The 23,345-nt window shown below is 35.6% G+C and overlaps 1 protein-coding gene and 1 pseudogene across 2 annotated transcripts in view; one reads left to right on the plus strand and one right to left on the minus strand.

Moving 5' to 3' along the window:
* Positions 1-319: 319 nt before the first annotated feature.
* LOC143684592 (actin-related protein 2/3 complex subunit 5 pseudogene) lies at positions 320-1,298 on the plus strand (annotated as a pseudogene).
* Positions 1,299-8,723: 7,425 nt separating this feature from the next.
* The window catches only part of PUS7 (pseudouridine synthase 7), a 92,233-nt gene continuing 77,611 nt past the window's right edge, over positions 8,724-23,345 (minus strand). For both annotated transcript variants that reach the window (XM_077161831.1, XM_077161915.1), the window contains exons 10-16: positions 19,923-19,984; positions 18,888-19,048; positions 17,794-17,920; positions 14,782-14,883; positions 12,338-12,467; positions 11,203-11,294; positions 8,724-9,799 (exon numbers count right to left, since the gene is read on the minus strand). In XM_077161831.1, the coding sequence (XP_077017946.1) occupies positions 9,663-9,799; positions 11,203-11,294; positions 12,338-12,467; positions 14,782-14,883; positions 17,794-17,920; positions 18,888-19,048; positions 19,923-19,984 (811 nt within the window). In that variant the 3' untranslated portion in view covers positions 8,724-9,662. The remainder of the gene's footprint in view (positions 9,800-11,202; positions 11,295-12,337; positions 12,468-14,781; positions 14,884-17,793; positions 17,921-18,887; positions 19,049-19,922; positions 19,985-23,345) is intronic.

A 23,345-nucleotide genomic window follows, 5' to 3' on the forward strand; every position in this document is an offset into this window, starting at 1 on the left:
CAGCTCCATGGTCTCTCCAGAGGCTCTAGGGGAGGGTCCTTCTTTACCTCTCCCAGCTTCCAGTGCCCCCCGACAATCCTCAACTTGTAGCACACCTCCAATCTCTGCCTTGTCTTCACATGGCCGTCTTCCTTCTGTGACTGTCGCTTCTCTTCTTATAAAGAAACCATTCACAATGGATTAGGACCCACCCTAATTCAGTATGACCTCGTCTTAATTTGATTACATCGGCAGAGGCCCTATTTCCAAGTAAGGTCACATTCAGACTCACTGGTACAGGGTAAGAGGGTGTTAGAGACATCAACATATTTTTGGGGGTGGACAAAATTCAACCCTTGAGAGCGGAAGAGGGAAGTGAAGGCGCAGGCTGCGGATTCTGCTGGGTTGGGGTTGTTGAGGAGCGATCCCCACCAAGAGGAGGCCTTTGCCCTCAGTCCGCATCAGGGATGTCGAAGAATACGGTGTCGTCAGCCTGGTTCCGGAAGGTGGACGTGGATGAGTACGACGAGAACAAGTTCGTGGACGAGGAAGACGGAGGCGACGGCCAGGCCGGGCCGGACGAAGGCGAGGTGGACTCCTGTCTGCGGCAAGGAAATATGACAGCTGCTCTACAAGCAGCTCTGAAAAATCCCCCCATCAACACCAAGAGTCAGGCGGTGAAGGATCGAGCAGGCAGCATTGTCTTGAAGGTGCTTATCTCTTTTAAAGCTAATGATATGAGAAGGCAGTTCAATCTCTGGACAAGAATGGTGTGGATCTCCCAATGAAGTATATTTATAAAGGCTTTGAAAGCCCCTCCGACAATAGCAGTGCTGTGTTACTGCAATGGCATGAAAAGGCCCTTGCAGCTGGAGGAGTAGGGTCCATCGTTCGAGTCTTGACTGCTAGAAAAACCGTGTAGTCCAGCAGGAACTGGATATCTACGATCGGAGTGGGAGTTGCTGGTACAAAGACCAAAACAACCAAATGCTACTGATACCCTTTGGGTAGCACCTGTTTCTCTCAGCTTTGCCTTCTTGCTTCCTTTTTCATATCTGTAAAGAAGAAAATTATATATCAGTTTTTCTTTTAATGAAAATTGGATAATAGAGAGGGAATTTTGTTTCAACAGGAGTGTTTCATGCTCTCAAAAGCTATTTCGGTGATGTTAATACCAGTCTGTATATAGTATAATTTACATTCAAGTTTAATTGTGCAATTTTTAACCCTATTGGCTGGTTTTTGTTTTGTTTTATTCTGGATTAATACTGAGAGATGTGGTCAAAATTTTCGGCCAGTTTCCTAACTCGTTGCTATTCAAATAGATCTTTATAAAAAAAAAATTTGAAAGACTGGCAGCTATTAACATTGCAAAACTGGACTATACTTGCCCTATTTAAGCAATTGTGTTTCTGGAACATGTGGTGGGCGAACACCACTACCAAGTTGCAGCTTTGTTTCTACTCACCTCCAGATTATCTGTGCTATGAGTTTTTTTAAGTATGCGTTCTTCTCAGTATCCAATAATCATGGCTTCTCAATTTCTTTGTGGTTACCCAGGGTCCAGAGCAAGGAGTCTTGCTCTATACAAATGTATCTATAAAATATCAGAGACTGTTGGCATGAGCATAAAACTTTTTTCCCAATAATATGGCCCTATTTGGGGAACTGTTATTAATCAGAAAGGATATAGAAACTGTGATGTAGTTCAATCTCTGAGCAGCTTCTGAATGGAATGATATTTTCTTTAGAAATATATAAGCTGCCTTAGACATTATGAGGTATACAGTTAGTATTTAATATGCCCTATAAATATCTTCAGTGTTCTTCAGGATAATTGGGATCTCAAAAGCTTTGATTCAGATCCAAACAAATATACATTCCATATTTTATCTCAGTGTTTTTTAAAAAAAGAAAATGCCACACAGCAAAAATGTTTACTTTGTTGGATGAACAAAATCAGTTCTTGGGATAATGACCGGTGCTTATAAAAAGCTATTCTTCAGTAGCTCCAAAACAAGTCCACCCAAATGCATGTGACCAGGAAGGAAATCAACCCGTGTTTAGTATTTACATTGGACACCAGTTTCATAAACATTGACTTATGGAAAAACTGGTGCAGAAATTCTATAACTCTTTGCTGTTTTTGATACCTGCTTTTGTTTTGTTTTGTAAAAATGATAAAGTTCAGAAAATAAAATGTCAGTGTTGAATAAAAAAAAAAAAATTCAACCCTTAACAGTCTCTTTAAGACCACAGTGACCTGCAGGGAGGGACAAAAATGCAGATTCTCCACCCAGAAACACCACTCCCCTGTTCCCCCTAAGCAGTGGTCAGGAGTCAAAACCCCTCCTAAACACCTTAAAAACCAGCAACGCATACTGGTTAACTGCTTCAGGTGGGGCCTCAGTAACAGGTTTCAAATTAATTTAAGAGAAGCATGAGAATGAGGATGGACAGTGCTGAGGTTTTTGAGGTTTTCTGGGGGGTGGGGTAGGGGAGGGATTCTGTAGGCTACTGCTGTGTCTAGGTTGTTAGGATTCTAACGATGACCGCAGGGTCCTGTGTGTGTGTGGAGTTGGAAGTTGCATCTCAGGAGCAGTTCAGGATCACATGAATTTTAACAAAATAATACTTACAAAATGAGTTATTGGACTACCTCTATTTGTAACACACTCTGTGTAGTTCTAAACATCTAGAAAGACTAGACGTTTCAAATAAAGACTTAAATTTGTCCACTATATACATAATGCTGTTGAATGAACTACACACATGTAGCAATGATTATATCTGAAAATGCCTTCTAAATGGAAACAGTCTGGTCTAGAGTCCTTCAATTCTCCCAATTCCTTCTCTCCACAACAAACCCAGTGGATGAATTACAGGCACATGTGTCAGATGTGCTTTTACAATTTCCTTTTCAAAAGTCATTTTCAGAAGACAGCCTTTCTATCAATTTTAGCACAAAGTGTACAAAATGTGTTAGTTTACTACTCTGCTTTTGGCATACAATAGCAACCTATTTAGTATCTAGAGACTAGGAATTCTAAAATTGGGATTCACAGGCAGTTTAGTGGTTAGAATGCCTGCCTTTCATGTGGGAGACCTGTGTTCAATTCCTGGGCCATGCACCCCCCCCCCCCGCAAAAATGGGATTCATTTGTTCAGTATATACACAATATATACAGCACAGTGAACTTAAATAAATTCACATAACATGCAGGGCAATGGGTAATCAGAAATTTTCTAGTACACACTAGCAAAACACCTTTTGCCATCTCTTCCCTCCCACCTCCCTCAAACCAATGAACAAGTACTGGAGTACAATGTTCAGAAGTGGTTTAACAATTCCATTCTCAAATACAATATTTCCCATCAAGATTTAAAAGCTATTTAATAGTGTTATCCTACTATCTTTATCTTTAAACACATCAAGGACTTCTAAACATTTAGAAAGACTAGCTATTTCAAATTAGAATTTGTATACTACATAGTATTGTTAAAAAAAAAAAACAGCACTGCACACACATAACAATCCTTATAATCTGAGGTATCTCCTGAACATGACCATCAAACTTGGCCTCGAACCATTCCCTCCACAGTTCCTTTTCTCCACCACAGTTCAGTGGACAAATACAGGCAACTGTAATGCTTAGCGGTGGTTGAACTAATTCACACCCAAAAGTCTTTCCTAGGAATTTTAACATAAAATGTACAAGATGTATTGGTTTACTAACTTTATTTTTGTCATATACTGGCAATGCCTTTAATACCTAAAAGACTAGCTGTAAATTGACATCCAGTAAATACACAGCAAAGTAAAACCAGATGCACAAAACAGGAACAATGGTTAATCTTGCCTCATTATAAACACACTGGCTAAGAGGCCTTTGTACTTCCTTCTGCCTCCTCCCCTAAACCAGTGAGACTTTGCTCTTGAAGCCTATTTCTATAGCAAAGGAGTTAAGCCTAACAGTTATTTCCAGAAAACCTCTATTGTTGCTCAGACATGGCATCTCTCTCTCTCTCTCAACCCAATTCTCCAAGTAAAATCATTATCCTCTCCTCTAGATTGGTGATGATATCCAGGGGTGTAAATCTCTCAGGCAACATGGGACATGACTCCTAGGGATGAGCCTGGTGCTGCCATCATGAGATCGACAATGCCTTCCTGACTAAAAGGGGGAAAAACGCAACAAAATAAGGTTTCAGTGGCTAAGAGAGTTCAAGTAGAATTGAGAGGCTATCCTGGAGGCTACTCTTATACTAGTTTCAACTAGGTATCACTAATTATCAGGGTTTGCCAAAACCATTCCTGTTAACGCTAAAGAACACCTAGGGCTTTAGAAATTCTAAAAGAGATTCACACCATAAGATTACTTTCTAGAAATCTACAACTTCCAGATAGATTCCTAGGCTAAGTAAGTCCTGAAATCCAGAGGGGCCAGCTTCTCCAAGAACATCTGCTAGTTTCATCCCCCATTCCCTATTACAGACATCCCTTTCCAATATGAAAAAGAATGGGCATAACCCAAATACCCCTAAAGATTGGGAGGAGGATTAAAGGAGGAGGAGCTATAACAGAGAAGATAGTATTTAACAAATGAGTATGACTGTTAAATCATTATATTGACATTTCTTTCAGTCTCCAGTTTCAAGTCTAGCTTGAAACAGTTAGAAGGAAAACCTAAAATTGTGGAACTGTGTAACCCATCTCGAACTCTGAAATCTGTTCCATAATTACTTGTTACAATTAAATTTGAAATGTATTGATTTTTGTATATATGTTATATATGCAAAAAAAAATGTTAAAAAAATTATTGGGTATCTAAAAATCCCTTTTAACTAGCATCAATCCCAACCTACCTATTTTTTAAAAAAAACATTTTTCAAAGTGAAATTTAACATATTTACAAAAACAGCCATAAATTTCAAAGCATATTTTAACAAATAGTTATAGAACAGATTTCAGAGTTGGGGATAGGTTACAGTGCCACAATTTCACAAACTTACCAATTCTTTTTTTTTCCAATTCTTAATATGTCATATAAAACCCTAATGCTCAAAACAGATTTAACATTATACCAGTGACACACAACAAAGAACAATCATTATTTTTCTAGATCTGCACTGGCCAATATGCTAGTTCTTGGCCACATGTGACTACTGAGCACTCAAAATTTGGCTTATCCATGTTGAGATAAGCTGTAAATGTGAAATATACACTGGATTTTGAAGACTTAGTACAAAAGGAGGAATGTAAAGTATCTAATTTAAAAAATATCATTATATGTTATAATGATATTTTACATATAATGAGTTAAATAAAGTACATTAAGATTAATTTCACTTGTTTACTTTTTTTTTTTTCGCATGGGCAGGCTCCGGGAATCAAACCTGGGTCTCTGACATGGCAGCTGAGAATTCTGCCACCTAGTCACTGTTGCCCACCCTATTTACTTTTTAATGTGGCTACTTGATAAATCTAAATAAAAAATGTGCTGCTATTATATTTTTATTAGACAGGGCTGCTCTAGAAACATTTAGAGCTTCTGACAAGATAGTAAATATGCATCAGAAGACAACAGCTTTGAATAACTTCCCCCATTACAGTTCCCTGATGCCATTTCTTTTACAAAATGGTGTCCAGACTCCAGGTACCTTTAGTACAGGCTGTAACACAAAGTCAACATTGTGCTTCTTTTAGAATAAAACACGGGCTCTGTACATATTTTTGTATTTTGTTTTTGTAGCTGATTTCAAAGCATCTACACTGTATGCTGGCCAAAAAAGGAACGTTTTTAACAACAGTAGCTGAGATTTTTTTCAGGGGAGGGAGGGATGGTGATTTACTGTGTGAGGCAAGGAGGCCACAAACCCTCAAAACATGGTTTGACTAAACAGGACAAGGGCATCTAGATGAAAGCAAGATGGAAAAGAGGGAAAAGAGGGTTATAGGGTATTAGGGGACCCCAAGAAAGCCAGAATATGAGAAGCATGAAGACTCCTAGAGAGTGTTCAGCACGATATATTTCGAGGGTGAAACCTTACATCAACAATGTGAGCCCTGATCTAATTAAGATATAACCACATTTGCCTTCGAATCAACCAAGCATTTGCCTTTCATTAGCATCACTGATGATACACATGATCAGTGTAGACTCTCTTCTACCTTGGTTGACTGATTTCTTGTTATCTGGATCAGTACTATTCAATATAACCATTATGATGAAAACGTTTTTGGTCTGTACTGTTCAATCCAGCAGTCACTAGCTACATGTGGCTAATGAGGTAGTAGAAAGGTTGCTAGTGGGGACAGGACAACTGAATTTTAAATTTTACTTCACATCTAATTAACCACAAATTGGTAGTGATTACTGTATTGGCCAACAGAGGTCTAGAACCTTGTACCCCAAGTGCGGTGTGCAGCCCACCAGCACAGGCACCCTCTGAGAGCCTGTTGAGAATACAGTATTGCAGATTCCACCTGGATTTTTTGAAACACATTCTGCAGTTTAACAAGATTGCCGAGTGATTCCTATGTATATTAAAGTTTGGGAAGCACTTTTCTAGATTAGGGGTCTTATTTGGATACACTACAATTGTATAAAAAGTTTGTATGTATATTTCATGTATAAATGTGTGTGTGTGTGTATTATCTCCCTTTCCTTTCCCAAGGAACAAAGTCCATACTTTTCCTCAGCTTTTCCAAGGAGTTCATGTTTCAAAAAGAAAAATTCTATTCTACAGGAATGTAGCCTCACAAAGTAGAAAAACGGCTTTCATTGTAACAAGGAAAGCCTTAAAGTTATTCCTTGTTAGGCAAAGGCTCACACTTCACAGTTTTTGCCAATATGATCCAGGTACCACTTTGCTATGTGAGGACACTTTCCAATTTATAAACCTGGACATTACTAAGCTTTGTAATTCTTCCATTGTGCTTTCACTTTTTCATGTCAGACACTAAAATTAACTACATGTTGCACTCTGCTATCCTGTTGATTTTTGTTCCAAAATGGCTCATATACATGTAGACTGATAGTTATTTGTATATGGTACAATGTACATACCCACATTCTTATTTTTTAGTGCAAAACTGATCACCAAATGCATTCCAATGCATGCAAATTTGTGCTAGTTTGTACAGACTGGAGCAAGTGGTTGAAGTGCAAGTGCTGATGTTCTACAATTTTTTTGTTGATTCAGGAATTAACCGGCAGTTTTTTTTATTAGTATAATGACAGTCTAGTTATTTACAACATGACAACATGAATAAAAATATTGTTAGTAGAGGCTTGATTCTTCAGCTTTTATCTTTCCATTAGTAAATAATAGTGTTATTGGCTTTACAAATAATGATCATTTATTATTTCTTATAGGCAAAATTTTAGAAAAAAACACTTTTATTTTGAGAATGAGGTTGTTTTCAGACTGTAAATTTGCCTGAGAGGAATTTCCCTCCTTTGTTAACAATAAAAATGTACTGACTTCTGCGCTAAAGGAAATGATTTATTCCAGGTTGGCTAAGTCCCTAGGGTTAAATGGTATGTTCCAAGTCTCAAAACAGCCTTCAATCATTACTTTCCCCTGCTGTTTGAGAATAGACCAGCATGAACTGGCAGTTGGCCAATGCAGCCAGAAAAATTAACTCTTCATATAAAGTCATTCAATTTCCCAGGTAAAGAAAACACTTGCCTCACTTTTTGTTTTGAACGTAAACTTTTAAATGCGAACTACTGAATGCACTTATAATAGGTAGACTTAGGTCCCCTTAATAAGTACTGTATTAGTTAGGGTTCTCTAGAGCAACAGAATCAACAGGAAACACTTGCAAATATAAAATTTATAAAAGTGTCTCACGTAACCGTGGGAACGCAGAATCCAAAATCCACAGGGCAGGATGTGAAGCCAATGATTCTAATGGAGGGTCTGGACAAACTCCACAGGAGAGGCTCACCAGCTGAAGCAGGAAGAGAGCCTGTCTCTTCTGAATCCTTCTTAAAAGCCTTCCAGTGATTAGATTAAGCATCACTCACTGCAGAAGACACTCCCCTTGGCTGATTACAAATGGAATCAGCTGTGGACGCAGCTGATACGGTCACAATTTAATTCTATGAAATGTCCTCATTGCAACAGACGGGCCAGCACTTGCTCAACCAGACAAACAGGTACCACCACTTGGCCAAGCTGACACATAAATCTGACCATGACAAGTACTTCTTCACTAATTAGTCTAAGAAGGAGAATAACCGTGTAGAAAGTACACAGACCAATATACATTTAACACATTTGGCCTTTGGAAACCAGCTAGCTAAAAGGATAACTTACTGTGATATTTCAAATCCTTTTCAACCTTAGCAGTATGGTGGATATCATTAAATTAAAAGGACTGAAGAAAAGATCTTAGTCTTGTTTCCATTGCCCGATACAGGACAAATATCATTCACTCTCCCATGATGTGAGAAAGCCCACTGGAAGGCAAGCAAGTGATGCTATTGTAAGGGCAACCCTGAATTCAGTCTTACACAGTGTATTATTCATAAAATATGATGCCCTAATATATTACTCTCATGATATCTCACTTCTTTGTGTCTCAACACCATTGGTGAGGGTTGCTCATTCACTTTAGTCCTTTGCCTTCAGTTAGGGCCAACGTTCTCATGTGAACTCAGTTTTATATTTATAAATACATTTGATTTATTAACAAATGCATAAACAAATTTGATTAACATAACCAACAGAAAGCATTTTTAAAAAATTTATTATATTTGGTTCTAGAAATGATAGAAAATAAAAATTGATATAATTACGTCACATAACTTTAGAAAGGTATATTTATCCTTTCACAGCAGAGAAATTTTATGCAATGCTAGAAATGGAAATAACAAAGCTGTTGGTGACAAAGGCGATAGGAGTTCTTATAAATTTTTAAGGTTGTCTTCTTTTGGGCAAATATGAGTTCAGTGGAAAGGGTCCTAAACATAATAAAAGGCACCTAGAGTAAAAATTAGACCTTAATTAATTAAAATAACGGCACATGTTTACATCAAGAAAAAAAGCCCTATTCATGCAATGCTTCTGCAAGGCAATACTGATATAAATGTAAAAGCTATTACATTTTTAAATGCTTACCAGACACCGTACATGATCTAGATAATCACAATCTTTTTTGGGTTTATAAACTTGTAGGTATTTTATTATCACTTGAATAAGCATGAATGCTGTATTTATTTTTCTAGGCAGGGGCTCTCAAATTAGGTATCTAGCCAAGATTTGTTTTCTTGTATTTTTTTTAAAATTCATTTTTGCATCTCGAATGCATTGTTGTGTACTCTATTCGTGGATGTGTTAAAAATTCCTTTTGTCCTTCAAGAACGTAGCAAACACGTAAAACCACTACTTTAAACCAAAATCCTTTTCAATGATGATAAAGCCAGTAAAGCTGATATTATACAATGTTAAGCACCTAAAATAAATTTTGATCAATTTTATCTTCTCTGAGCTAGAGTCAGGATCCTCAGAATTTGTTTATGTGTACAAACATTGCAAATTACTGATTTATGCTAATAAAAACTTGAAAAAATACAAATAATCTTTTACTACAAAGATTCAAAATCCACAGAGGAAGCCAGTAAGCAAACACTTGTTTGCATTTTGTGCACAAGTATCTGTGTAGGAGGTACTCAGCGGAGCCAGGTTGTATTCAGCTGGGTCTGGTTCTTGATGCTTGTGTCCATTTTTAGCACTTCTCGAATGGCCATGGTAGCGTACGTAGAAGGAGGAAGGGAAAAATCCATCTTCAGAGCTCTGTATTTGCCTTCTGCAAGGCAATAGAGAAGAGAACAGACAGAAAACTAAGACAACCAAGATAGACTGGGGAGAGACATATAATCTCTATACAAATACAAAGAACTGAGCTCCTATCCTCAGGCTTCCACCTCCCAAAGGGACTGTGCTACTTCCCCCAACTGTGGATGTAAGAGATCTGTGAATGTGCGGTCCAGGTAAGCATCTCTGGTAATTCTACCTGGAAGTCTTCACAAACAGAGCAGACAACAGAAGAGCACAAGAAAAATGTTTGTAAATAAGAAACGATGATCATGCATCTATGTGATGATGTTAAGAATTACTGATTGCATATGTAGAATGGTATGATTTCTAAAAAAAAAAAAAAAATGGACAGCACAATACTACCTAATTGTAATGTAATTATGTTAAAACACTGAATGAAGCGGCATCTGAGCTATAGTTTTTTTTTCTTATATATTTTTGTATTTTTTCTCTATATTATCATTTTATTTCTTTTTCTGTTGTCTTGCTATTTCTTTTTCTAAATCGATGCATATGTACTAAGAAATGATGATCATACATCTATGTGATGATATTAAGAATTACTGATTGCATATGTAGAATGGAATGATTTCTAAATGTTGTGTTAGCTAATTTTTTTTAATTAATAAAAAAAAAAAAAAAAAAAAAAGACTCTAGTTTTCTACTTTTCCAAGAAAGAACTATTAAGTGAAGGAGGAGTTCTTGGAAGACATTAAGATTTTGCTGGGTAGAAGGAATATAGGCCCATTTGAGAAATCTGCACTTGTCCTAGGATTCTGACATGTGGGGAGCCAAGTATGCTGGTTTGAAAGGATTTATGCACCCTAGAAAAACCATGTTTTAATCCAGTCTTGTGGGAGCAACCATTTCTTTAATCCCTATTCAATAATATAGGCTGGAATCTTTTGATTAGATTGTCTAGTGGAGATGTGACTCATCCAATAATGGGTATTAACTTTTGAATAAAGGGAGATGTTCCACTTGGGTCTTAATTAAAAAAAAAAATGTTTGTAAAATAAATTGGGACACAGAAGAAAACAGGAAAAGGAATGGAAACAAGAATTTGACAATGAAAATGCAAATTCAATTTGTTAGACATTTTCCCTGGATTTTCACTTTCATCAACTCTCTATGGTGATGGGGAGAAAAGATTCAGTCACCCCATATCAAAACCATCTATTTAACATTCATGTGTTCTCAGTGGGATTTTACTAGTTTAGTCACTGATCTGCAGCCATTAAGATGAAACTAAGGGGTCAAAAGGCAAAATAGAAATCACAAGAGTGGGTGGGTGGTGGTAGGGTTTGTAGGAACAATTTTTTATTTTAGTTATGTTTTTGTATGAGAAAACATCTCAAAGTTGACACAAAGCTGAGGACTGAGTAAACTTACCAGAAGAGAAAACTGGTGGTGGTTTCCCTTCTAGGTTGTCTACATCTGTGTTGAAAAGTGGAATTTTAGGATCATCATATGCAACAACTTCCCTTTAAAACAGATAAATAAATAATTTTAGTTTGAAAGTGAACTTTCATAAAATGAACTGCACTTGGCACCATCTATTTAGCAAGAAAAACACAGAGGTCTACAGAAAATAATTATAGGTAGGACTATTCACTAGCAGAACAGAGCCAGATTTTATTTATAGTTATTGTCCTTATATTATTACATAGCAAGTTGACAGACAGATGATGGCATCCTGTGTACAAAACATAAAATGTTTCTCTAGGACAAAAATTATTTTAATGTGAACTTGATAAATAGTAAACTTCATTTTGGTCAGATGGGATCAAATTAATCATGGCATTTACACTTGCTTTAGAGCAGTGATCCCTGCACACAATGTCCTGTTAATGGTGTACTTACTGCTACCTGGAGTGGGAAGGCAAAGTTCAACTTTACCAACCTCGTGGGCCATAATCCAGAGAAAAGGAGGAGCAGTGGGTGGATAAGAGAGAACAAGGAAGTGAGGGATGAAGAGAAGAGAAGAGACAATTTCTGGCAACTGGCAACCAGTTCAGGATTTAATTTTTAAAATTATTAAACAAAGCTTTAAACAATACTAAGTATTAAGGAATTTTAAAATGGATTAATATGAACTTTTCTCTTTACGGACAAGATAATAAAACAACCAGATTAGTGTTTGGGACTCACAACTAATTCTGATTAAGGCAACCTGTTCACATATAGTTCTGTAAACAAACTTCAGTTTTCACAAATAGGAAAAAGGTTAATTTTTTTATACATTTCTTCAATAAAGTATGTTAATAATATTAATAATACAATCATAATAAATGTTAATAAAATGAAAACTAAGTCACTTTCGTTATTTGTTTGCATTCAAAACAACTTCATTTATTTCTTGATTTGTAAAACACCAAGTGATAGTAGTAGTGAAATAATAGTAATGATAGCAACAATAACTAGCACAATGTGCCAGTTTCCAAGCACTGGAAAACACATATATAAAGCAGAAGTTTAAAACCTTACATAGTAACTCAATTTTAATTTATTGCAGACTACTACTCACCAGCTGACATTCTGAGGACGGATAATGATTTTTCTGTAGGCTCCTGATAAGGAATAATCTCGAATTTTGTGTCTCATGTTGTCAATGTCAAGATTGTCTGCTGTGAGCATTTCCCTGTAGGATTCACTAACTAATATAAAATAAAGTTAGGTGGATTGCAGCATGACAGAATTTACCTGGAATTAGACTACAAACATAGTAAATTGTAAATTCAACTAGATCACTCTAACATAATTTACATTTATAATCCAAAGTGTGCTTCTCTGAAAACAAAATTTAGTGACTTTGTAACTAGAACTACAGGATGTCTTCTACTTGTAAACTGCCTATTTGCAATCAGTCACAGTACCTCTGGTATAAGTTCCCCAAGCTCTCTACAAAAAGTTCATTTTATCTGAAGTTGCTAAATTGTAATTTACATAAGTTCAGAGTTGGAAGAGACCATAAACAATGCTGCAAACTCTTTCTGGAAGACAGTAGTCACATATAAACATAAAAATAAGAAACTTCGGAAAACCAACTTGTTCACCCTGCATCTGATGCAGAAATCTTTTTATAACACCCAAGAGAGACAGTCATTGAGCCCTTGCTTGAACATGGTCATTTATAGGGAACATATGTCTTTGTGAGGCTTGTAATTATTAGAAAGTTCTTCCTATACCAAGCTGAAATTTGTCTTCTTATAACTTCTGCTGATTGCTCTGGAATGTAGCAGATTAATTCTGCCCTCTTCCACATGTATTAATAAGTATATATTTTAGTCATATCTTCTCTAGACCAAACTGATTCTCTCAACTATCTCTCTTTCAACATTTCTAGATTCCTCACCAGAGCCCTTATCTGCCACAAGGTAACAGGCTTATGTTCAACGATAACTCCAGATATTTTTTTATAGAGACCATTATCAAACTGGATCTTTTCCATCTATACATTTGCTCTCTGAGCATAAATATAAGAATTTACATTTAACCCTATTTTATGTATCTTCTACAATTCTTTCTAAATACTTATTTTTCATATTAATTAATATTATTTTATTTGCATAACTTACAAATATGATAAGCAGATTTATTTATTCAAGTTGTTCATAAAAAATGATGGTCAGAATAGGGTCAAGGAAAGACTCCCTTACCAACACAAGGACAAGAATCCTTAAATTAACCACTGTAGGATACCAGGTACACATATATTTTTATATTCACAAGCCTGAACTAGCATCCACCTGGCGTACAAGTTCCTGTCTTGGCTACAAAGTTTTCATGAAAGGCTTTGTCAAAGGTATTGTTGAATTTATGTTCAGTAGATGCTAGCCAGAACGCCTAATTCTCAGAAGTTTTCTTTCTATTTCTAAGAAAGAGGTGAACTGTAGCTTTTATCATCTTAGTGACTTCTTTCTCAGTTCCTGGCACTGCTATCCTTGGCTCCATGCTGTGCCATCCTAACCAGAGCAAGCAGACCATACCTGCTTACCCTGGGAGTTTTAAAGCTCTATCATCTATCTTTCCTATTTATTCTCTCCTCCTCCTCTCAACTTCTTTTTCCCCTCAGTGAATCAACCTTATACAAGTATTAAGAGTACAGCAGTTTGATTAAATTAATTAACAGGGAAATGGCAATTTTCTATTTAACACTTTTAGAGGTATTTGCATAATTAAAGTAGGATATTAATCCTAGACTTCCTTAATTAGTAAAATTTAAGGAATATATAGTGATAAATAAAATAATTCAGGTCTCTTGAGAGAAAATATATCTCAACAGGGCAGACCACTGGTTGACCAGTCCTGGCTAGGAGGAAACTTCCTGGGTCAGTACTACTAGGTCAGTCCCACTCGTCAGAGCTGCTTTCTTTTTCCAATTCCTGAATCCATGAACGATTAAAGCTCCGATTTTTTCCCTCACAATGTCATTTATGAAGGCAATAGGAGTAATTCTTAACAGTCCCAAAGAATGGGAAATAAGGTTAAAGAATTTTTATAACTTTATAAACTTCTATACTCCTTGACTTTTTACACATCATGAACACTCTTTTTTTTGCATGGGCAGGCTCCGGGAACACATTTTTTTTAAAGGTTAAAAAAAAGTAATGTTAAAGTAGAATTGCCCATCCATTTTTTCAATGACTATCTCAAAACCTTTTTCATCCTTAATATTTATTATTGAATTTCAGAAACTGAAATAACACCAATAATAATAACATCACCACCATCTCTACCATCTAGTTTCTTTGTTTAAATTCTCTTTCAGAATCCATCCCTTTTTGGGAAACTTTCATAAATAACCATGGTTTGTATGTGTTTGAAATCCAAACATTTTTTCAAGTCTGACAAAAATCAAATTCTGAATTTTCATTTAAAGTACTGGGATTTTTTTTCTCTCTCCAGTTTTGGCTGTCAGTAGTTTAATTATGCTAGACTTTAACTATTTTCCCCACACAAGGAACTTACTTTTATGCTTTGGGTAGATGATATCAAAACCAGGCAAGGGCATTACCACATCATGGATAGAGTAATTATGAATATCTTCTTCCTTAATATGGGTGGCAGTGGCTGCAAATCCACAAGGGAACAATAAATTGAAGAAACAGGTAATATTTTTAAGACCTCAATTTTCTAAAATTAAATACATATAAACAAGCTGGAAACACAAGGTGGCACAGGTTCAATGGCCTTGGAAGCTTAAAGAAATCAAGTAGGAATAAAGGCCCTTCTGTCTGTTCCACACCATTCAAGAAATAAACACCAAGAATTTAGAAAAAAGTAGAGGTTCTAATTAAATGAAAAACATTTGTTTCTCAACTGCATCCTCATTTTTTTTGAGCCCTTACATTTTAAAATCAGCTTCCTTTTTCTTCCTAAACAATGCTATAAAACACTATTTGGGAAGCCATCACAAATGAATGCATTTTGCTAAAAGAATAAACACTTTTTTTTTATTAATTAAAAAAAATTAACACAACATTTAGAAATAATTCCATTCTACATATGCAATCAGTAATTCTTAATATCATCACATAGATGTATGATCATCATTTCTTAGTACATTTGCATCGATTTAGAAAAAGAAATAGCAAGACAACAGAAAAAGAAATAAAATAATATAGAGAAAAAATAAAAATAAAAAATACAAAAAATATATATAAAAAAACAAACAAACAAACAAACAAAAACTATAGCTCAGATGCAGCTTCATTCAGTGTTTTAACATAATTACATTACAATTAGGTAGTATTGTGCTGTCCATTTTTGAGTTTTTGTATCTAGTCCTGTTGCACAGTCTGTATCCCTTCAGCTCCAATTACCCATTATCTTACCCTGTTTCTAACTCCTGATGGTCTCTGTTACCAATGACATATTCCAAGTAAGAATAAACACTTTTAAAAACCAATCTGAATTTAGAGGAAGAACTATGATGACTCACTAGACAGTAAAAGACAATGTATGTGATGAATGTTGGATGAGGGAAAAAAACTTTTAATTTATGAACAAATAAAAACCTTAGAATTTGTGGTGAGGAATGTACAACTATGAGATAATACTGTAAATCTTTGATTGTTTCCTTTGGAAGGATTTTATAATATGTAAATATATCTCAATAAAATAGCTAGGGGGAAAAAAAAAGCTAGTGGATTTATGGGGCCTGCCTGCAAATGAGCAGGGCATATATTTAGCTAACAGGCCAGGTGGACATGTCAGAAGAACATAACTTGGTAAGCAGACAAACTTAACTGTTAATCCAGCCTTTTCTTCTTTTTATTTTTAACCAGCTATGGAATCTTGTGCAAATTTCTGTACCTCATCTGAAAAATGGAGCTAATACTTACTTCACAGTAATGATGTGAACTTTACACTAGAAGATAGAGGTAACGAGCTTAGCACAATGCCAGCACACTGTTAGGGCTCAACAATAGAAGGAATGATTCATGCTACGTTCTGAATGCTTCTGGCACTAAATAAATGTTTTCTGTGCTATGGCCCACGTGTAAACTGAGGTCCAGTCTGATATTAACTTGAACAAACTCTTTAAAAATGAACAAGTTGATTATATGTTCAGCTTAGTTGAACACCATTAGTACATGGAATCTTGAATGGGGAATGAGATTTTGATGGTTTGTTCAGGTTAGTGTGATACCCTGAAAAATCCCACAGAAACTTGGGCAGTGAATAAAGAAGTATTTGCAAAGTCCCCTTGGGGGACTGGGGAGAAAGGAGGAAATATTTTAACTTCCCCATCTGGGGAATTTCTGATACTCTAGCAAGCAGTGGGGACAATCAAATCAATAAGCTGAGCCCTCAATCTTGGGGTTCGCCCTTATGAAACTTATTCCTGCAAACGATGGGCTAAGCCTACTTAAAATTAGGCCTAAGAGTCACTCCCAGAGAACCTCTTTTGTTGCTCAGATGTGGCTTCTTTCTCTAAGCCAACTCAACAGGTGAACTCACTGCTCTCTCTCTCTCTTATGTGGGACATGACTCCCATGGATGTAAATCTCCCTAGCAACGTGGGACAGAAATCCTGGGATGAGCTGGGACCTCACATCAAGGGACTGAGAAAGGTTTCTTGACCAAAAGGGGGAAGAGAGAAATAGAAGAGACAAAATGGGGCAAAGACAAAGCATCAGTGGCTGAGAGATTTCAAACAAAGTTGAGAAGTTATCCTGGAGGTTATTTTTATGCATTATATAGATATCCCTTTTTAGCCATGGTGTACTGGAATAGCTGGAGGGAGGTAGTTGAAACCGTTGAGTTGTGCTCCAGTAGCCTTGTTTCTTGAAGATGACTGTATCAACTTTGTGTTTGATGCTTCTTTTATCCAGGGTATGGACAGATGAGTAAAAAAATAAGGATAAAGAGAATAAATAAATAATAGGGGGGACAAAGGGTAAAATAAATTGGGTAGATGGAAATACTAATGGGTAATGAGAAGAAAGGGTAGGGGTATGGTATGTATGAGTTTTTTCATTTCTTTTTCTGGAATGACACAAATGTTCTAAAAAATGATCATGGTGATGACTATAAAATTATGTGATGATATTGTGAGCCACTGATTGTACACCATGTATAGGATGTGTATGTGTATGATAATTTTTCAATAAAAATACTTAAAAATAAATAATAATAAAAAAACTGAACAAGTTGAGAGGCTGATGCACATCCAGAAGTGTACAAAATTATTTGCTACACCTAGATTAAAGTTTCGAAGTGGATATTAACTATCATTTAATCCAAATTCTATTTTAGTTAAGAAAACCGAGGTCCAAAGAGAGCTTACTCAAACTATTTTTTTTTCCACTAAAGATACAGATAAAAACTAGTCAGTACGAGCTTACACTGTCTTTCCATCTAAAACATACTACACATCTTTTTCTTAACTAGTAGCCAGGCTGAATTTTAAAGCCACTAGTGATGATTAAGTGGACCCTGGTTTGATTGAATAGAGACGATACTTTGCCTTTTTACCTCCTTTGAGAATAAGGTCCCCTGGAACAGGTTTCAATCCATACTCTTCTATTCTCTTGCTTACCATATTATTCCACACATAACTTTGATAGCTATGAATATACATCAATCGATTATTTCTTGGTATCTGGAGGGAAGGAAAAAACAGGCAAGACTATATATATTCTGAATATAAAAAGTACTGTACCTTCCAAGACATCTTGTTTAATGGTGACTCTAATGTAAGAAACCCCTACCTTAAATCTCTAATTTTTCTAATAACCTACAAAAAATAGGTGATTAATACACAAAACCCAATTTTAGAAATTAATTCCTCAGACTAAAGGATGTTAACGATTAACAGCAGCTAGCTGTAAGAATGCTTGTTTGGTATCCACAGTGCACAAAATCACTTAAACAAAGCAAATGCTATGGAATTTATATCCTGAAGCAAAGAAAAAGACTTCAAACTCAAGGAGTTTACAATTATAGAGCCATCAGTGCTTTCTTCCCCATAGTTCTAAAAAACAAGAAAACCTACATGATTGAACTGACAACTAATTTCACGTGTAAGAATCCTGTCTTGTCTTTTCTTTTTTTTTTTTGGTAACCAACACCTTAAATTTGAGGATTAAATGTTAACCTATTTCAGATTACAGACATCCAAATACTAGCATAGGCTATGTTTGCTGAGATGGCAGCAACTCTTGAACCACCACGTAGAAATCCAAGTAAAAGCTCACAGTCTAATTCTCTTAATAAGGCAGAATGGTTCAGATAATAGAGAACGATCAAGAAATGACTTTACAATAGATTTGGAATTTCTCAAATTCCAAGACACTTAACATAAATAAAGTTTCCATTGTAGATAAAATTTTCCCTTATTAATGGGTTTTTCATGCCCTTAATGTTAATAATTACTGTCAGCACTGCCACCCTACTCCATCACCATTCAGCATATGAACAAGGGTACATGGCTGAAACACCTCTCACAGATCACCAAAGGATCCTTAGTTACCTTCTGCTCTTTCTAATTTAGTAAAAGCATGAAAGATAAAATTTTAAAAGTTTTAAGCCACCTTGAGCCATTGCCTGACTTCACAAATTGCACTCACTATGCCAAATGCAGAGACTATATTCTTCATTCCATATTTTGAAAGTCCTCGAAGCAGCTGCCCTTCCACACACCTTTTGACAGGTAGTTTTCTGAGGGCAGCGGCTGGGTCTTTGGTCCTTGACCATTCTTCCCTGCATTTAACCAGGTACCCCTTTTCAGCTGGGGAAGAAAAAGCAGCTGTGAGTAAACAATTTATCCAACAGACGGAATACTACAATTTAAAATGCTTCAAAGAGAATCCGAAACCGGAAAGTGCTATCTGTAACATTAGGCTCTATGAAGAGCAAACCTAAGAGCAATGGTCACAAAATGAAAAGACAGGAAATCTAGGAAGTTTACAAAGTTCTATGGCTTTGTCAACAATCTACCATCTCAGGATTCAAAGTCAAATACTGATCATTATTGCAGCTGATTCAACACGAGACAAATGCTTGGTAGTCCTTCCTTTTTCTCTTTCTTTTTCTCCTGTATTGCCAAATTTAATGGATTACTTTCTTTAAAATTAGAAAATTTGATCTCTTTTTAGTTTGCAAATGAACAATAATCTAAAGTAGTTATAATTATTTTGAAAATTTGTAAAGTAGTAGATAAATCCTTTCCTCACAGTATGCCTTTACAGATACTTTCTAGAAAAAGGTTTTAATGACCTCGTTGAATTAAGCAATTTTATAATCCATTACACTATATTTAGTGAAAAAACTACAAATGAAATTAGTTTGGATTCTTACACTTAATGAGATTAAGCAGTACATAGAGAAAAGGAAATGAATTACAGAGCACTATATTTCTCATTTAATGAGTTAAGTTAGGTAAGCCAACAGACAAAAACAAGATATAAATTAATCTCCAAAATATACAAAAAATGTGAAAGCAATATAAAGAAAAAAACTACTCAGTACATTATAAAAATAATTTTTAAAAATTCTGAAATTATTCTATCCTAATTTGCATATTATTTTTATTCACAGCAATCCCATGAATACCTAGTCTTACATTCTATTTTTTTTCTAATTAACATGAATTTTATACTCACCTCCAGAACGGGGTTTCAATATTAAATCCATGACTTCAATCCAAGAATTTTGTAATATAGCTCTAAAATTAAGCACAGAATTTATTTCTTATTCTTGTGTTATGTTTTTAAAAACTTTTTATTCTGAAATAATTTCAAACTTACAGGAGAGTTGCAAAAATTTGGCTTAAAAATTCTTTCTACATAAACAACCAACATTGACTCGAGAAGAAATGGACAGCCTCAACAAATGAATCACAAGTAAAGAAACTGAATCAGTTATTAAGAAGCTCCCCAAAAAGAAAAGTCCAGGACCACATGGCTTCACATGTGAATTCTACCAAACATTCAAGAAAGAATCAGTACCAATCCTGTTCAAACTCTTCAAAAAAATTGAAGAGGAGGGAAAGCTACCTAACTCATTCTACAAAGCCAACATGACTCTCATACCAAAGTCAGACAAACGTATTACAAAAAAAGAAAACTTCAGACCAATCTCTTTAATGAATATAGATGCAAAAATGCTCAACAAAATTCTAGCAATTCGAATCCAGCAGTGCATTAAAAGAATTATACACCATGACCAAGTAGGATTAATCCCAAGTATGCAAGGATGGTTCAACATAAGAAAATCAATTAATGTAATACTCCATATTAACAAATCAAAGCAGAAAAACCACATGATCATCTCAATTGATGCAGAAAAGGCATTTGACAAAATTCAATATTCTTTTCTGTTGAAAACACTTCAAAGGATAGGAATAGAAGAGAACTTCCTCAACATGATAAAGGGAATATATGAAAAACTCACAGTTAGCATCATCCTCAATGGGGAAAAACTGAAAACTTTCCCCTTAAGATCAGGAACAAGACAAGGATGTCCACTATCATCACTGTTATTCAACATTATGTTCAAAGTTCTAGCCAGAGCAATTAGACAAGAGAAAGAAATACAAGGCATCAAAATTGGAAATGAAGAAGTAAAACTCTCACTGTTTGCAGATGATGATACTATATGCCGAAAACCCTGAAAAATCCACAGCAAAACTACTAGCACTAATAAATGAGTACAGCAAAGTGGCAGGATACAAGATCAACACTCAAAAATCCCTAGTGTTTCTATACACTAGTAATGAACAATCTGAGGGGGAAATCAAGAAAAGAATTCCATTTATAATTGCAACCAAAAGAATAAAATATTTAGGAATAAATTTTTTATTTACTTATTAAATAAATAGAGACAAAAGACCTAGACAAAGAAAACTACAAGAAATTGTTAAAAGAAATCACAGAAGACCTAGATAGATGGAAGGGCATACCATGTTCATGGACTGGAAGACTAAATATAGTTAAGATGTCAATTCTACATAAACTGATTTACAGATTCAATGTAATACCAATTAAAATTCCAAAAACTTTTCAGAAATAGAAAAACCAATAACCAAATTTATCTTTGAAGGGCAGGGTGCCTCGAATAGCTAAAAGTATCCTGAGAAAGAAAAATAAAGTCGAAAGTCTCACGCTACTTGATTTTAAGGCATATTACCAAGCTACAGTGGTCAAAACAGTATGGTACTGGAATAAAGATAGATATACTGAGCAATGGAATAGAACAGAGTGTTCAGATATAGACCCTCTCGTCTATGGACAATTTATCTTTGATAAGGCAGTCAAGCCAACTCACCTGGGACAGAACAGTCTTTTCAATAAATGGTGCCTAGAGAACTGGATATCCATATGTAAAAGAATAAAAGAGTATCCATCTCACAACCTATACAAAAATTACCTCAAAATGGATCAAGGACCTAAACATTAGATCTAAGGCCATAAAACTGTTAGAAGAAAATGTAGAGAAATATCTTATAAATCTTATAATAGGAGGCAGTTTCCTAGACCTTAGACCCAAAGCACGAGCACTGAAGAAAGAAATAAACAAATGGGAACTCCTCAAAATTAAGCACTTTTGTGCATCAAAGAACTTCATCAAGAAAGTAAAAGACAGCCTACACAATGGGAGACAACATTCGAAAATGATATATCAGATAAAGGTCTAGCATCCAGAATATATAAAGAGATTGTTCAACTTTCTTTCAATCTCACACCCAGCAGAATGGCCATTATCAATAAAGCAGAAAATGGCAAGTGCTGGAGAGGATGTGGAGAAAGAGGCACACTTATCCACTGTTGGTGGGAATGTCAAATGGTACAACCGCTGTGGAAGGCAGTGTGGCGGTTCCTCAAGAAGCCTAATATATAATTGCCATATGACCTGGCAATACCATTGTTAGGTATCTACTCAGAGGACACGAGGGCAACGACACAAATGGACATTGGCACACCAATGTTCATAGCAGCACTATTTACAATTGCGAAGCTATGGAAACAGCCAAAATGTCCATCAACAGATGAGTGGCTAAACAAAATGGGGTATATACATATGATGGAATACTATGCAGCTGTAAGACAAAATAAAGTTATGAAGTAGGTAACAACATGGATAGACCTTAAGGACATTATGCTGAGTGAGATTAGCCAGAAACAAAAGGACCAATACTGTATGGTCTCATTGATATGAACTGACATCAGTGAATAAACTTGGAGAGCTTCATGGGTAACAGAGACCATCAAGAGATAGAAATAGGATAAGATATTGGGTAATTGGAGCTGAAGGGATACAGATTGTGCAACAGGACTGACTGTAAAAACTCAGAAATGGATAGCACACTACTACCTAACTGTAATACAATTATGTTAATACTCTGAATGGAGCTGAATGTGAGAATGATAGAGGGAGGAGGACTGGAGGCACAAATGAAATCAGAAAGAAAGATAGATGATAAAGACTAAGATGGTATAATCTAGGAATGCCTAGAGTGTATAATGATACTGACTAAATGTACAAATTTAAAAAATATTTTTGCATGAGGAAGAACAAAAGAATGTCATTACTGCAGGGTGTTGAAAACAGATGGTAATTAACATTTAGAAATTTTAACTTATGTGTGAGACTAAAGAAAAATGTGTATTTGGTACAAAACGTATATTTTGACTACTGCATTTCCTAACATAACTTATGTGAACAGTTTAATTGAACACCATAAGTACATGGAACCTTGAGTAAGGCATGAGATTTTGTTGGTTTGTCCAGAGTGATGCCCTGATAAATCCGAGTGATTTGAACAGTGAATAAAAAAGTATTTACAAAGTCCTCTTGAAGGAATGGTGAGAAAGGGGGAAAATCCAGGTTCCCCAAGTGGAGAATTCCTGATATTCTCACAAGCAGTGTGGACAACCAAAGCAATAGGCTGAGTCCCCAGTCGTGGGGTTTGTTCATATGAAACTTAATCCCATAAACGATAGGTCAAGCCTACTTAAAATTGGGCCTAAGAGTCACCCTTGAGAGAACCTCTTTTGCTGCTCAGATATGGCCTCTCTCTCCAGCCA

The sequence above is a fragment of the Tamandua tetradactyla genome, chromosome 1, assembly GCF_023851605.1.
Source record: "Tamandua tetradactyla isolate mTamTet1 chromosome 1, mTamTet1.pri, whole genome shotgun sequence".
Classification (NCBI taxonomy): Eukaryota; Metazoa; Chordata; class Mammalia; order Pilosa; family Myrmecophagidae; genus Tamandua; species Tamandua tetradactyla.